The 18,122-nt window shown below is 32.0% G+C and overlaps 1 protein-coding gene across 1 annotated transcript; it reads right to left on the bottom strand.

The window, feature by feature from the left end:
• Nucleotides 1-4,699: 4,699 nt before the first annotated feature.
• On the bottom strand, nucleotides 4,700-7,159 carry LOC147402568 (putative glycerol-3-phosphate acyltransferase 3). Its single transcript, XM_086444267.1, has 2 exons — nucleotides 6,423-7,159; nucleotides 4,700-5,823 (listed from the first exon to the last, which is right to left on the bottom strand). Exons 1-2 carry the CDS (start codon nucleotides 7,137-7,139, stop codon nucleotides 4,939-4,941), a joined length of 1,602 nt encoding a protein of 533 aa, XP_086300393.1. The 5' UTR covers nucleotides 7,140-7,159; the 3' UTR covers nucleotides 4,700-4,938.
• Between the last annotated feature and the right edge of the window lie 10,963 nt (nucleotides 7,160-18,122).

Genomic DNA, 18,122 nt, shown 5'->3' with positions numbered 1-18,122 from the left:
TGAAAAATCGTGGACTGTCCATTTTTTGTAAATAATTTTTTATGGGGTTGGAAGTTTTGGAATGGGCTGGTTTTTGGTGATGATGATCTCCTCACCGTTGAGATCATCCTCACCAAAAATCAGCCCATTCCAAAACCTCTAACCCATGTTTTGAAAAATGTTTTGCCAAAATGTTTGTTGCTGAACATTTCCCATATATATATATATAATTAAAATGACAGAATATCCCAAATAAAATTATTACCAGCCATGATATTAATATTACCTAGAAGGTGGCATGTGTAAATGCACGTCTTTGAATGGTTTATTTGTAATTTAAAATATTAATTAAAGGACAAATTTGAGAATTTCATAGTGAAAATGATACTTTTGTAATTTTCACTGTCCCCATGTCCATAGTTTGGTTGTATTTTTCTCTTACAATTTATATAACTTAGAAAAATGCAGCCACATACAAACTAGCATCTTATAAAATAAAAAAGGAGACCAAAATTGAAGCAATAAATATTGTGGGATCCTTTTCTTGCATTCGATTATGGTTCTTTGAACACTCCACTTACTTGGATTGTGACCATACGAAATATACTTCAATGATTAAGTTAGTCACTGTTCAATAAACGTATTATAAAAGAAAAGATTGCATATATTTTCCTTCGTTAAATCTTTTTATAAGTTTCATCTTTGTATGTTATGTATGTATTTACATATCTTCAATCATTGTGTGGATTGGATGCATGGTGTCATGGATTACATCATCTTTCGTTATGAGGATAATCTTCCATCTCCTCAAAATTATGATTTGGCATTTTGTACGCTTTCGTAAAAGTTCCATCTTATTGGTGATATGGCACATTATAATGTATCAAAGTTCTCGGAATCACTTTCCTCACTGATCGAACTCTTAAGAGAATGAATCTTATCCGAAATAGCGCTATAGAAATTTATTTGAGCCCTACCCTCCCAACCAACCCACCCACCCAAATATTAATTATTTGTCGCAAAGAGATTTCGTTAAAGAAAAAACTTTAACCATTGTCTAACACTCCTTTCCCTACAAAATCATCTTCATTAAGAAAATAAAATGGTTATTTTTGTCAATCTTTTTATAGTCTTTCTAATGTAGACCTTCAAACCTCTATTAATTAAAAATCCAAATGTTTTCAAGCCAAATTATGAATATATGGGTTTCATCATCTTCAAATCAAAATATGTTCAATCATTATATTTATTAATACATAAAAATGGATTATCTTTTTAAAGGTTCATGCATATAAAACATATACACATAAATATAAACAAATTACATTTTTACCATTACAATGAAAGAAGGCAAAGTAGAAGTGGCTCAGTATGTACGACTAGATTTACTCCCCAGGTCACACCATCGAATCTCTATATGCCCATCCATATAAAATGATTATATTTAACTATTGTACATGTTCATGGTGATTAGTATGTGCGGCCCATCAAAAAAAAAAAAATAGTTTGACATCAAAATTTAAATAGTCAAAATAACCCAATTTTACTACTAAATATTATTAGGGTCATTTTTGTGAGAAAAGAAAAACAGTAATATTACAATCTCACAGTCCTATAATTATATTAATCAATTTTTAAATTGCAAAAACATGACCTCATGATTCAGCCAGCCGGCCCTGCTAATTAAATATGTTGATGATAAATATGTATTAATTGTGGGTGACTTCATGAAATGTTGAAAGCTGCCATAGGTAATTGAACATAAATGTGATTCAAGGTTCAACCAGTAATCTAGATGTAATGGTCAGATTTGTAGTTTTTCCTGATTTAATTAAGCATTAAATCCCTCTTTAGAAATAAAATTGCAGTCGGTTTCCAACATTGAATAGATAGGACCACATATGGTGAAGAAATAAATTTTCGTTTTTTTGGTCATCCTCCTTGATTTTTCAAAACAAGTAATTACATTTCTTAATCTCATATCTATTTCGCTGTCAACAAGGCCATATCTTAAAATTTTGGAATATTAAGTGAACCAGTTTTCTTGCACCGACAGAGAAGGATCATAAGATGATCCTTGAAAATGATCTTAAAAAAAAAAAAAAAAAAAACTTTGTAATCTCTACTACCTACTTAAATGATGTTTTATCATTGTAACTTTTGGTCCCTTATTTGTACTTAGGAGCAGAGCCAAGATTTTTTATTAGTGGGGGCTAAGTGCTACTTGGCCAATAATCTTCGTAATTTTGAAATCATAAATTCAGATTCGTATAAAAAAATTTGGCTTAGGTTTAGTATCTCAAAATTTTATTTTCAAAAAATGATTTTTAAGGAGTTGAAGATGATGGATTTTAGAAAGAAACTCAAAAACATAATTTTGATACTTCCCAAAAACAAAATTCAACTTTATGAAATTGTTTTGCATTTATTTGAATTAGCCAAACCAAATTGAATCTCATCCAAATAATTATGGAATCCAAGCATTGTTCCAATGTTCGTTGAAAATTAATAGTAGCTAAAGGTGAGGAGCCTTAACTCAAGCACAATGAATGCATGTCATTAATTTGAAAAACACATGAGTTATCTTTAATACGATCAAAGCATGGGGGGGTTAAATCACCATTTTTTTAAGTTCAGTGGGGGTCCCTGCAAGGGATGCAAATATTGTTTTGATCGATCAAAATTGGTGGGGTGGGGGAGGCTAAATCACTTTTTTTTTTTTTTTTTTCCGAAAAGTTGAATAAAGATTCAAGGTAAGGTCCCATAAGCCATTTTTACTGTAGAAGACAAAATTTTATAAACTTCGAAAAAAAAATTAAATAAAACTGAATTTTTACCATTGAATTTTAATTTTAAATTTGAAAGTTCGATAATCATCCATTTTCAGTACGTTGGATCAAGTCCAAAAAAGATTTATTTATTATTTATTATTTATTTATCTTTTGATTCTGTGTTTTTCCATTAAACCTAGTGGACTGTTGTGTTGGATTGCCAATGTGAGAATCCATGTGGGCCCAAAGACTCTTAGTAAGATGTGAAATCTTACTAAGTTAGTTAGGCTAGTTTCCATTAGTATTAGTTAAGTTACTGCTAGAAGACAAGGGCTAAATCACCGTGTCTTATTTATTTATAATGTTCAGGCCTAGTAAATGTGTAAGGGATGTATGTGGTTAGTTTGAAAATCACTGGGGTATATATCTAATATCGATGAAAATATGGGGGTTAAATCAAAATTGATTTTTATTTTTAGAAAGTTCAGTGGGAGGTAAAACCCCAACTGGTACGTACTTGGTTCCGACCCATACTTATTTCTATATTGATCATTGAGCTTAGGCAGATACTTTACAAGTTTTTGTTGATTAAAAGTCAAGCATCAATGATTGAAGACCTAACCATACACCATGAATCATTTTAAGTTGACTTCCTTCAACATTGTGCTGACGTAGTAAATATTGAGAGAATCATAGAAAATTTTTCACGAGATAAAATGAAAAAAAATCTATGATTCTCTCAACACCACCACGTCGGCATAATGTTAAAATCAATTAAATATTTTCCTGTGTTGACGTAGAAATGTTGAGAGAACCACATTGTCAAAGTCAAATCAATATTTTTCTGCATTGACGTGGCAATGTTGAGAGAATCGTAGCGTCGAAATCAATTTAATATTTTCCTGTGCTGACGTAGCAATGTCAAGAGAGTCACAGTGTTGAAGTTAATTCAATATTTTTCTGTGCTGACGTAGCAACATTGAGAGAATCGTAATGTCGAATAATATTTTCCTTGTGTTGATGTAGCAATATCGAGAAAATCGTAGTGTCGAAGTCAATTCAATATTTTCCATGCGTCATATCTATAATATTGCCTATAGAGTCAATAAATTACATCTATATAATATAACATAATTGTAGGATTTAAATTTATTATAATTTTGTGTGTTGGAGGGGGGAGGGTAAACCTCTCATCAATTTTTTTTTTTTTTGATAATTATATTCATGAAACAAAGCTAGATCGGTCGAGATGACCAACCTAGCAGGGAAAACCTCTCATCAATTATAATTTTGTCGAATAAATCTTTCATTAAGTTCTAATTTTTTAGGTCATTTTTTTTTTATATTCTTTACTATCTTTAATTGTACTATATATATATATATATATATATATATATTATTTTTCATTTATCCTTTTCATCCATATTTTTGTTTTTTATCTTTTACCTCCTTTAACTTAAAAAATATTTAATAATACCACTTTATTAATATTTTTTTCACTTTTACATCCCTTTTAACCCACAGAGGATGGGGAACTCTTAGTCTATAAACGAAGTACAGTGGCTGTCGTTATATCGGTTGAATTCTATTACTGTACTGAGGATCTTGTTGGTAAGTCCACAACAATTATACTTTCAGGGATCTTGAAAATAGAGATCTTATATTACCAAACCAAATTTTATTATAACACACCAATTGATAAAATGAGACCAAGGGTTTGGGATTGTTTATGAGGTAGGTTAGATTTCTCACCGTAAGAATGCAAGAGATAGATATTTGATGTGTGTTTATCTTAATTTATTTGGTGTGTCATGTTTAATTTTATTAATTGAGGTCATGAAATAATAAAAGTTGATAAACATATATCATAAGTAATGATCCACTTAAATCAAATCGAACATCTCTTCAACATAATAATAAATCAACCAAAAATTTTAAGAAAAAAAGTCTGAAAGAAGAAAATAATAATATTGATCACTAAAATTTATAGGTACAAAAAATATTACAAAACCTTGAAACAGATCAAACGGCAGAAACTACATGATTGTGGGGCCAACAAACCCTTACAATGGTAAGTTGGTAACCACCCAATCAAAACCATTAGGTTGACTCCAACACAGGGTATTAGATTAGCTTGGTATTGTAACAAAAATAAATAAATAAAAACTCTTGTTTTAGGGTTTCTTTCTTAATTTACAATCCCTTCATTACCTGCGAGCATCAAGTATTTATCCTTTCTGGTAAGCCTTGTACAATGAAACCCTAAAGTCTTACCAATCTCCATCTGTACATGGTTAGCCACGTCAAACCTTGATTTAACACCATCAAGACATGTGGACGTCCCAGATACTTTCTCAAGCAACTTAACCTTATAAGTAGGAGAAGGGTTCATGAGGAAGAAAAGTGGGTCCAAACATTTGAGTCCACTTGCTGTTGTACCATAAAACATGCTAACTTGTGCATCCAAGGCTACTGGCACAATTTCATCTGCCATTTCAGCAAACAAAGGGCTGAACCTCAGTAGAAAAGGTTCTCTACATGTGGTCCCTTCGGGGCAAACAGCAAGATCACCTTGAATCAACAACTTCTCTATCATCTTTGCATCTTGATCTCTATCTCTTGTTAGTCTGACGGTCTTGATTGGCGCTAGTAACTCTGATACTCTACTTAGGCTGTAAGTTACTGCAGTGATGGGTTTTTGAAGGATCGCAGAGAGGTAGAGTGGGTCCAAGAGTGTTCTATGGTTGCACACATACAGAACTCCCTTTGGTTTGTTATTATTATTATTATGGGTTCTTGAACTTGTAGGAGAGTTGGGTTTTGTTAATGTGAGTCTCAACCCAGTGAAGGCTAAAATGAGAGCACCAATCTTGTAGGGTAGTAATATGCCAACAAGGGCTCTGAAGATGGAAAGGAAGAGAGCAAATGGGGTCCACATTAATAAAGCTAAGGTGGTAAGTGGGGTAGGTCTTAGAGCCAATCTACCATCATGGAAGATCAATGGTTTGGGGTAGTTCTGCCTGGGTAGATACTGCCAGCTTCTTTTGTCTGCTTCACTCACTAGATAGACCTCCTGTTTGCAACACAACTAGGTAAGTGGGAGTATTTATTATGGGAAATAAAATGTATTTAGTATGAGAGAGAGAGATAGAGAGACAAAGTCAACTGCAATGATGGGAATTTTAAAACCTCTGTAGAAATATTACAATTTTTTATTGGAAAAATATTTTCTACAACATTTTTGAAAGGGAGTTACTATTGTCACACCAACTTTTACTAACGCCACACCAACTGTGGATTTACATAGGAGTTGGTGTGGCAATAGCAGCTCTTTTGTAGAAATCTTACAATTTTTTATTGGGAAAAGATTTACTGCAACACAATTTCCATGGGATCTCATTAGAGAGTTACTATTAACACACCAAATTTTACTTAATAGTCTATATAGCACACCAATCTAACCTTGAACATTGTTTAATTTCAAAATGATTGTTGTGTTATTAGTAAAAGTTGATGTCCCAATAGAATATGATTTTAAGTATGGTGGAGATTGGAAAGCTTAGAATTATCATTAAGGATATCTTTTTTTTGTAAATTTGTCTTGAAGAAAATCTAAGAAAACATGTGGAGAGGAGAGAGAGAGATTAAATCATAAAATTAGAGATAACTCACTTTGCAAAGAGAGAACAAATGGTGATCAAATGCCTTGTTAAAGCTCCCAATCCCAACAACATCATCACAATTGACACTCTTATCCTCTCCCAACATTTTTTCAACAACCAGAGAATCCTTCTTCTTATCCTCCATTAAACCCACATAATACCCATTAACTACCTTCAATTCTCTTGCCACAACAAACTCAATCTCCATATACTCCTTCAAAAATCCCTCCACCATCACTCTTGGCAAATCACTCACACCAACCCTTTTCCCACCTCTCATCAACACCTGAAACCCTTCAAACCCAACATCTTCTAAGAAAAACTTTGGCAAAACAGCTCTTCCAACATTAAAACTATCCTTTTTAATCCCACAAAAGCAAACCATAACCATCATCATCAACCCCATCTCTTCATTAACCAAACAAACAAAAGGGTACAAAAGAAATAGAAGAAGGGCTCTTAAGATACTTCCAGCTTCAAACGCTACAAGCATGAAGTAAGGAAACAAAGATGAGGACTTCAACAATGATCCTTCCACGTGGAAGATCATAGTCTGATTTGAGACCTCTGATTTGTGTGCAAGAGAAGGGTACCTTTGTAATTTAAACTGAGATAAATGATTATTGCTGACCTTTCTAAGGAGAGATCTTGGGTTTCTTAGTCTTCTAAGGAGGATTCTTGAGAAGAAGAAAAGAAGAGGTTTGAACGAAAACGCCTTACTAGCCATTTTGGTTTGCTCTGCTTTGTGAATATGAGCTAAGAGGAGAATGAGAGGCAATTTATACAAAATGGTTTAACAAATAAGCCTTACTTACTTCACATATTACGGAAATGGCATCACTTTTGTAAAAAAATTGAATTTTTTTTTTAGGGTGATTAGGACATATTATTTTATTCTACGAACTTCTTTTTGAGATAGCCCACGTGTTTTCAAGCAGATGACATGTCTCTTGACCATGGTTCTCTTTGAGAGACTACCAAAATAACTTAAATGCCCTTATTTTCAATGTCTTGCCAAAACCAATCCATTTTATTCTTTGGGGTAATTTTTTTCCCCTCATCTTGAATCTTAACCATCTATGTACATTAAGATCTTGACAACAATATAATATTTTGGAAGAAATTGAAGACGATAGATTTTATTCAACAAAGGATTTCAGTGAGATTTTTAGGCCCTAGATTTAATATAAAGTCGAATAAATTAAAAAAGAACAACAGAATTTTTCTAATCTTAAATGACGTTTGAGACTATAATTAGGATGGAAAGAAATAACATTTTTCTTGCACTTCATCAATTTAAAATAAGTTGTGATTTTCTAATGGCCACTTTAACATATGTCCTTTGAAGTGGCATGGGTTAGAATTATAGATTTCCCCTTCGAAATACACAATCATACATCTCCATAAATATGTTTCATGAGGAAAAGAATCTATGGTTCCAACACATGCCACATCAAGGGGCGTATGGTGGCATGTGTCAGAGGGGGATGTTAGAAAATCGTTATTCATTTAAAATTTAAAAACAAGAGGGTATGAACTATGAAGATGTCAACTTGGTGGGGTTGGTAATATAATATATTTAGGGTTTAAAAATAAAAACTTAAGAAGTATGTATAATTTACATGCCACGTGTGAGACCCCCAAATTATGCATGGTTGTTTGAACCATCTCTAGCTATCAGACTCATTTTTTATTATTATCAAGAATGACCAATTAATCTGATTTTTGATTGATAGGCCTAAGAAATGGGCTAAAAATTAATAGGTTACAGGGCCCATGTATTTGCATGTACTTTTCCCGATGTTCGGTAAATGTTTCCCAGTCTAGTTCACGTCAGATCTTTAGTCTTTAATATGCATTTGCAATCAATAAGATTCCCGCTTGAAAGTCGGACTCGAAGTACAAACATAGGTTCATTAGGGTAGTAGAGTACACTCAACTAGTAAGAGATGGTTTCGTGTACAAGTTGGCTGTATAACACGTGTCCTTTATTTAGTATTTTTAAAAGTTTACTTAGATACTTAAGTCGTCGTCTAAAAATTACTATTAAATTTGGCTTTACTGTGCCAACAAGGAAAGAGATTAACAAGTAAATGTGGGCCTATATAATTGTGCCATGTGGCATTAGATTAGATATAAACATGGCAGTCTTGATAAGGATTTTTTTCTTCCTTTTTAACTTAGTATCTTTATATGGACCTTACTCACCTATTTATTTATTCATTTTTTTAGTGTTGTTAATTTCACGCCCCCATCACATAATCATAGATCATTTGCCTTGGAATACGCAAGTAAAATTTTTATGATTTTGTGTATCCCAAGACAAATGATCTACAAGTTTTGTGATGGGGGAATATGTGAGGGGGGGGGGGGGGTGTTAGAAAATCATTATATATTAGTAAAACCTAATAAATTTGTTGTGGGAGATGTATTACACTTTAGCAATTTTAAATTATAAATTTTTTTATAAATATATTTAAATGTAATTACTTGATCTTTTTATTAATAAAAATTATCATTATTGTGTAATGATATTTTTCGATCAGTGGTAAAATTAGTGACATGGGTTTATCCCTTTTAACGTATGTTCGAAATTGAGTGGCCTATTAACTTATTTTATTGAAGTTCGAGAGATTTTTGTGAATTTGACACGTGCTATCATGAAGTATGTCCCATCCCCAAAAAGTGCGAACAAACTCTAAGATTTAAAAGAGGGGGGGGGTGGGGGGGGGGGGGGGAGTATTTAATAAATAATCTTTTGAGGCAAACGATACTTATAAAATGTGTCGGTACAAATTAAAAATAAAGAAGACACCAACTTAGCTAAGTTGGTAAAAGTCGTGTGGTATGGTTATTCAATGACTTATGTTGAAATGCGGTTGAACCCTTCACCTTTACTTCTAACCCCCTTGTTATCCAAAAAGAAAAAAAATCCTTATCATCTGTTTTTAAATATAAAGTAAGTGTGTCGTAATTAAACTTTTAACTTTACTCTGTTTATAGTAGACAATCGAAGGATTCAACCATGCACTCATAAAAGATAAGACACCACAAATGTATAAAAGTATCATGTGGTTCACCATAAAATTAAGGTTGGGAAACAAGTCAAACCATTATTAAATGCTTTCGATGCATGTGAATAGAAAGTAGAATAAAATATGTCTAGAATGATATCTTCTCAAAGTTAAAAAATTAAGAATAGTATATATCTTAGGGAAAAAAAACATGGATTGCTAATAAGAATTGTGAAGCATGGTCAATATTAATAAATCAGACCAGACCAAAAATCTAATCCAATAACTTTTGATCTGGATTAATTTTTGGATTACGATAAGATTCCGAAGAAATATCTTATTAGGTCGGATTTGGATCAACCATGTCCCAATCCGATAAGGACTCCATTCGATAAGGTGTTAGAAAGTATATAAATTATATTATATAGTTATTTAAATATATGAAGTTTTTCCAATTTTGTGTAGAAAATCAGGTTTGGTTTGGTTTGGTCTGGATCAATATCCAAATGTTATTAGATTGGGTTTGGATCTTAATATTAAGATCTAATAAAAATCTCAATTTCTTCTGATACGATCCTTGTCGGATCCAAGTTTATAAACCATGTAGGCAAGGCGGGTAAGTTGGAGAAAATGGCATATACGTGATTAATTAGAAGTTAAGGGGTTTTTAAGACATTGAGTTTGGGCAGTTTTAAGGGAAGGTTTAGGCGCCAAAGCCGCGTTCCATTAAACCAGCCTCGAGTGTGACAGTTGGACGGATCGTCTTTGTTTCTTTCTTTCGAGACCCTTTCCTAGATCAATCTACGAATTTGTCTCATAATCTTTTAAAAACCTTTGACTTTGACTTAGACTTATTTGACTTGTACAAAATTGAAAATAAATAATAAATAATAATTACTTCATTAGCATGTTTGAATCGTTGGATTTTCTTCGAGATTTGTATGTTGTTCATTTAATTATTTTAAGTTAATAGAGCATGATATATATACAAATTTCAATTTATTTTTAAATTTAAAGCATTAATGACAATTGATTTTAAGTCGGCTTGAACTAGTTTTGGTGGTTATTAGTTGGGTTGATTAAAACGAGTTTGGCTGGTTCAAACTTCGATCCACAGCTGTCCATGAAGTCGGCTCACACCAAATATTGTCAACCTCCGAGCCTATTAACCTTGGGTCTTGCTAACGGTGCATTAAATACACTTTGAAAATAAGTATTTGAGGGTATTTTGATAATAATTTTAAGGAAAAATTACTTAAGGGACCATGGTGGGGGATTTTATTTATTTTTAATTAATCCATGGATTTTGAGCGATTGTTTGATAGTTCATTTAGTAGATTTTTTATTTCTTAATGGTCACTCAACCTCATCTCAGATTATAATATTTTTGAAATACCCGAATTACCCCATTTTCATCTTCTTCACATACTTAGATATTCCAGCAACGATTTTAATTATTTTCAATGATTTTTTATCGTCAATGACGAATGAAAATGATATACTTCTAAGTTTGAATATTTAGATGTATTTTTTAATTTATATAAAAAAAAAGAATAATGAAATTGAGATTTAAAAATATTTATACAGTGTCGAGCTCACTACTTTTTATTTTGTTGCCAAGTTCAATAATTTTATTTATTGTCGAGTTCGATATTTTGTTGTTGTTGAGTTTGATATATATATATTTTAAATGTCTAACTTTATGATAAAAAGTGGTGAATTTGATGTTATTAAAATCCATCCATTTCTGTTTTTTAAGTTTTTCTGAGTAAAATACATGGAATTATTGCCTAAAAACTTGTGTAGGTGATTTCAAATCAAACAAGTCATTTTTATACGATTTTCATCTAAAAAATGAAGCAAACAAATTTTAAAAAATCCTAACTTTTTATATAGATCTTCAAAATATTTGAAAATGACTTCTTCATTCTCAAATCATTTTCATCGAAATGGAATCTTCGAAACTCGATTAAGATGTCGAAAATCCAATTTTTTTGGATGAAAATGGAGAGTTTGACTGGTTAGGATAGTTTCAATATTTCATTCGTGAGAAATGTCCTAGAATGAGATTCAAGGACTAATTAAAAAGAAATCCTTCCGCTAAGATCCTTTAAGTAATTTTTTTAATTCTAATGCAAAAAATTAATTTTCATGAATTTAATGCACCTTAACGTGTGTTAGAGCGCACCTTAACGTGTGTTAGAGCGCACCTTAACAAGACCCTTAAAGCTACTAATGTTTGACCAATGTCCAGATCTCCTTGGTGGAAGGAACCTAAAGTTAATCAGATAAGTACTTTTGCATTTAAGAGGGTTACATGAACAAATCCATGGGTGTGTATGTGTGTATTTATACGTATAGTTAAACGTGGATCGGATATTGGGGAATTTAGATAGTTCGAATAGAGATAAATGTGGACATTGGAATTCGTGGAACATACGTAGTTTGGGACAAGGGATGGGTAAGATGATAGGTTTATGATCTAGATATCATTTCTAAATGTGGTACTTTTAATTAGGGGGGCAACTTGGTTTAGTTCAATTTGCTTTGAAGTCAAATTGGAATCGAATCGACATAGGTCGGCTCTACTAAATAATATCCGAAATCAAATCAAATTCCAGTAGAACCAAACCAATCCAAACCAAATTAAAGTCGGTTTGATTTCATGGATTGTAAATATTTTATAAATTATAAGTAATATTTTTTAATGAAAAGATAAACATAAAATTTCATATAATAAATCTCAAATCTATCCATAAAAGATCACTAATTTATGTACTAACTTTTAAAATAATTCATAATAATTATTATATACATATATATTTATTTATTGCATAGGGGTTTGGTTCTATACAAGCTTGATCCGAGAATCGAATCAAATTAATCGGTTCTCCATTTTCGTAACTCGGAACTGAATCACAACTTGTTCCAAACCGAATCAAATCACCCCAAAGCTATTAGTTTGACTCGATTCTTGGTTTGAACTGGACCAAGTTGCACCCCTACTTTTAATAACTATATGGATAGCAGATCATTTGGTTATTCTAAAACTGTGTTACCAAATTCATTCTTACTATACTGAATCTCAAATCTTCGTGCAAAATGGTTCTTGGAATACACCAAACTGTACTAATTAATTTGTGAACTTCATAATCAGTATATGATTCACTTAAATTTTTTTTCGTTGATAAACGGTATCGCAATAGACAACAGATCGGACCTATATTCAAGCTTTGCCTAGTCCATAGAACATGGTCTTGTTTAAGGATTGGTCTCAGGACGTGTGCAATACCTGCACATCACACGCACTAGGTAAGTGACGGTGCGTCCTCATAGGTGGCCCTTGAGGAATTAATGCTCATATTGGATATCAAACTCATAACATATGGGCATTAACTGTTTATCACTTGAAAATTGCCATTGAGCCCCTCGGGGTTATGGTTCACTTAAGTCTTGTTAATGTTGGATTCAAAAATCAAATTGTGAAGATACAATGTATTATTGTATGTGTGAGTCTTTAATTTCATGACTCACTTAACGAATGGTTGGGATTTTATACATATTCTAACAATACTTATCTCAAAGATAGTCCCAACCATTGGATTTTGTATGTATGTATGTACATCTGTAAACAAATCAAACTAATGCACACAAGGAAGGGAATTCTCTTGCCACCCTCATGATGTTCGTTCTAAATTGATGAACCGCAAATCATGAACTTGAATTCAACGTAGGAGAAGTCACAAATTAAGTTAGGTTTAATGGTTAGTGAGAAATCTCCACTTAGGGGTGGGTCATGTTCATGTCTTGTTGAGTTAAGGGTACTAAGAAAATTTACCAAATACAAACCTGACCTATTTAATAATCGTGTCAAAAATTTAAACCCACACCCAACCCATTTTAAATAGGCATACCTAACCCGATCCACATATTACCTGTTTAATAAAATTCTAATTTTTATTGGAAAAAATAAATTTCATTTCCACCATCAAAATTAAAATAATATTACTAAAATAAAGCCACAATACCACAAACTAATATCTACTAACATAAATTAAGTATCACAAAACATAAACTAAGTTTTATTATATAATTTAAATTTTTTTTAAATAATTATTGATATATTTACAACTATATGTTAATGACAGAATAACTAAATGCGTCAAAACAGATTAAGTGGGTTGACGCCTTTAACCTGTACCCGACCCATTTAATAGTTGTATTATTAAATAGTGTCATTATCGAGTCGTGTTCATGGGTCATGCTAAGATTGCCACCCCGATCTTGATTATTGTAAGATGTCTCACCACTTCAATGAAAATTCATTTATCTAGTTTCTCATGTCCGAAAAAAGAAATAAAATTCACTATCAGCATTTGGAACAAAAAATGGGTTGGATTTTATTTGAAACCTGAGTGATACAAATCAGAATTTAATGAGTTTGGACCCTTGGAGTATATCTGACTTTAAAAAATGGGTCGAATATGGGTTGATGTCCCTTCGAAGTCAGATACAAATCCATCCCACTATCTGCTTAGATCCGAATGATATATTTCATTGAAAATTATATTTTTATGTTTTCAAGATATATTTCTTCTACTACTTTAATATAACATGAATTCTTATAAAATAAAATAATTATAATTGTAAAATTTAATAGTATAGCAATTACAAAAAGTAATATAATAAAAAATATATTGAACGGTCTGAAATTATCTGAGCCAACCAACCTGAATCATGTAATTCGGTCGGATCCGAGTTTGGCAAATGCAAAATGATTCAGATATGATTTTAACTAATAGGATCCGAATAAAAACTTTGGATCTTGACATAGATATACTCATGTCCGGCCGAATCCTACCCAATTTATGCCCTATCAACATTACTTTTTGTAGATGATAGTTTTTTTTTATAGTTAGTCACTTGGTCTGTACTTACTCTTTGTTCTCACTCTCTCTTTGTTCTCTCGCTTGTGGTGTTTCACGGATGAGTTTACAAATTTGATCTAAATATTTATTTAATTTAGTTTAAATTTTTTTTAACAAATGTGGATAATTTTAAATGAGGTTGAAAATATATATCAAGGAATGAAATTTTGAGAGCACTTCTAAATCTTTACTCTCTCTCATAATCTCTTCTTGATATAGTAGAAGCATTACTTGTTGAACTGTCCATAGATGTAGCCTACGGTGATATGTTTTTTTTTTTAAAATCCAATTATTAATAATTTTGACTCATCAAGATCAGAAGATTTAGTATTTTGGGATTTGTATTTCGTCGCAAATTAGTTATGGCCTAGGTTTTGAGGTTATATGTATGTCCATCTCGATCGAGAGCTCACGGTCCAAACATTTATGAATCAGTAGGGCCAAAATAGTGTAACAAATGATAGCTTTTGGTAGGGTCCATCCCTCAACAAAAAATTGAGACGAGGGGGTCGGTACTTAGCTAAGATAATAGTCGGTCTTTATATATGTAGGGTCAAGTTACAAAATTTAATTTTATACATGGAGCTTATTTCTTAGAAGCATGGCACATTATGGGTGTTGTGAAAGTGTCTTGAATTTCTTTATTAAGGCACCCCATGTCCATTGTCAGGATGCAAAGGACCTTGAATCTGAACCAATACTTCATTAAGTACATAGTTATTTGAATTTTCTGATCTTAATAATCTAACTAGTTCAGTTCATGTTGAAAAGTTCAACGCGGTTGTTCAATTATCTCCAGTATGGGTTTTGTTCTCATTGTGTTGTTGATATAAGTAATAGCCGTACCAAGCCAGAGTACTAAATGAGTTCACAAGGTGGTGGTGAGGAATGGAGTTTTGTTTATTAATTTTTTGTTTTGGTTTCTTCAAACAAGCTTCAAAGTTCATGAAAGTGACTTATCAATCTTAAAATTATCATTCATGATATCTAACTGTCTGTCTGGCAAAGAAAAAGAAAGTAGGAACAAAGATTTTATTTTATATGATTCAATTTTCATCATGGGTTTCTTAATTTGCATGTCCATGCATGCTTGGGCTTAAATCTCAGGATAAAAGAATAAAAAACAATCCGATTAATAGAAATGAAATCCAACCGTTATCGATGGATGGCTATCATCAATCAAGCTATTTTTTTTTAATAAAAAAAGAACAGTACTCATGAAAGACAATATTTGTTATGGGTGTTTACGATGCCCGATTACCTAATGTAGGAAAACTTAATAGTTTTTTTTTTTTTTTTTTCTTTTTCTGAAAAGTCAAATGGTGACAAAGTTACAAGAGAGTAACTCACAATCTAACTCATGAGTAGTACAATCCAAACTAGAAGCTTAATAACTTGAGTATGATCAATTCCATTTTGCATCACATCGGTAATCAGATAAAAGTGTTTGGTTTAAGTTGAAGGCTCTAAAAAGACAAGTGGTTCAAATTTGAATATAGCGTAAATTGTGGTTATTTGGAAAGAGGTTCCTTTTTATGGCTAATAATAATATATATGACTCTCTCCCTAAGTAAATAATTAATGGAGCGAGAGCAAGAGCATCGATGTTGGAACACCAAGTTCAAAAATGTCATAGGCACAATGTGAAAAAAGGCCATATTCAACTGCCCAAGGCGGTTGATTTTTATAAAATTTGATGGATCAAGGTGTCGGATTTTTCATTGTAGAATTTTTTCTTTCAACGGGTTGAAACCGTCAAATTAATGGAGGATGTGAGAAATTCTACGGCTCAAAGCCGTTGAATCTAGGAACATAAAAAATTTCAATGGCCTTGGGCCATCGAAATTCAGTTTCTAAAATTCGTAGGCCTTCGCCCGTCGAATTTTCCTATCTAATTTTCCAATTTTCACATGGTGAGGTTTCAGATTATCTGTACATACTTATACTCAATGTGTATTCATCTCTCTCTCTACTTTTTGATAAGCAAGTGTGTTTGGTGATTAGTGGTAATTGGTAGATAAAGGGAGACTTTAGCTAACTTAGCGAGTTGGACCTTCCTTACTTTTACTATCTTAATCTACAATCTTTTGGACATTTCTTAAGTTCTTTTAGAACCTTCGACTTGTATATTCCTTTTAACGGGGATAGTAATTGACCTTCATAGATCGTATCCTTAGTCACCAAGTTGGGACTCAGGAATAAATCGACAAGAGGAAAATTTGATAAAATTTCCAAAACATTAGAAAAAAGTTGGGAAAAATTGAACTAGGTTAGGACTATGTAATTGTTTCTACTAACGGGTGTGTTTTCATATTATATCATCAAGTTCCATATTAAAGTAGAATGATAAATCAAGAATTACCATGTGGATATCATTTATGCATCCACAATAAGTAACCATAAATTCACAACATATTCAACGATTATACTATACAAAATATATAAAAAAAAAACCACAATCATGAATCTGAATTAGGATTCATTAATAGATCAAAAATATCAAATCAATGTCTTTCTCATGGGCATCCTCATTATTTTACGCATTATTCATTATTTAATAGTGAAAATTTTAAAAGTTACATATTATTAAAAAAAAAGTCGTGATTAAATCAATGAAAGAAAAAAATAACTAGTTAATCGCGACTTTCAATAAGTCAGAGACTTTGGTGACTATGATTGTATTTAAAGCTCAATTGATTTCTTCTTAGGTTATTGTCTGTCACAACTCCTATCACATTTTTTCAAATGCATTCATTTCTAATTTATCGTCTATAAGAAATGAGGACGTGATATGCATTCATATCTGTTTTGACCAATAATACTATAAGTACCGCTTCCAAGAGCCCTGAACATACCTTAATAAGAAATATAGGTAAGTTACATTTGTTGAGTGGGTGCCCATGTTTATATTTGGCTTTAGAGCCTTTTAAGGTTTAATGGTTATTGTTCATTCATAATTTATAACTTATGCTTATTGTTATAAATGAAGGTTGATTGGCTTCTACTGTCAATTAACGAAATGCAAGCTTAGTAGGATGAGTTAGAGATTGCAAATAACCCAACCCAAGCCCAAGTTGGCCTAAATATAGTCAAGCTCAAATTGAAAATTTCGATTTGCTGGGCTTAAAATCCTTTCGAAACAAGATCAAGAGATTGATGATCGTCAAAGTCTTATCTTAGGATTTCATTATTGCTAAAGAAATCTTATTTCTCCATCCAATACTATATGTGTTTGAAATGACTTGACTTGACTTGATTAGGGGTTTGAAAATCGATCGTTGTGCATTTGAAATGGTTTCAATCATAGTTTCAAATCTTGAACTGAAATGACTTTGGCGGTGTCATCTCGAATTATTTCATTTGATAACCAATATGACTCGTTTGATGGGGTGGGGAATTACGCTTAGTAAGATGTAATTTTTTTTTTTAAAACAAGCAAACTTAAAATTATGCATTGGACACAACCAACCGCTTCTCCAATTGTCAAATTACGTAAACTTCAATAAACACAAAATTCAGTAAATGAAAAGTTTTGTGTTTACGATAATTTGCAGGGCAAACAAACAGGGACTAAGTTAATCATGCTAGCCTGACTCATGAAGTAACGTAGTTTTCGTAATAAATTAAAATTGCTACAGATACGTCTGCCACGTAAATCTCTCGTGTAAACCGAGTTAAATGTATCTCGCGCAAGGTGAGGTGTCTCGAACGATTTAACTCCGTATCGACAGGATCGCGACGGTATACCGAGTTATAAAACTCATTGTT

The sequence above is a fragment of the Akebia trifoliata genome, chromosome 5, assembly GCF_017979445.1.
Source record: "Akebia trifoliata isolate Shusen 1 chromosome 5, ASM1797944v1, whole genome shotgun sequence".
In the NCBI taxonomy this organism is placed as follows: domain Eukaryota; kingdom Viridiplantae; phylum Streptophyta; class Magnoliopsida; order Ranunculales; family Lardizabalaceae; genus Akebia; species Akebia trifoliata.
Note: the sequence above shows the minus strand (reverse complement) of the source record. Positions and strands in the feature narration are given on the sequence as shown.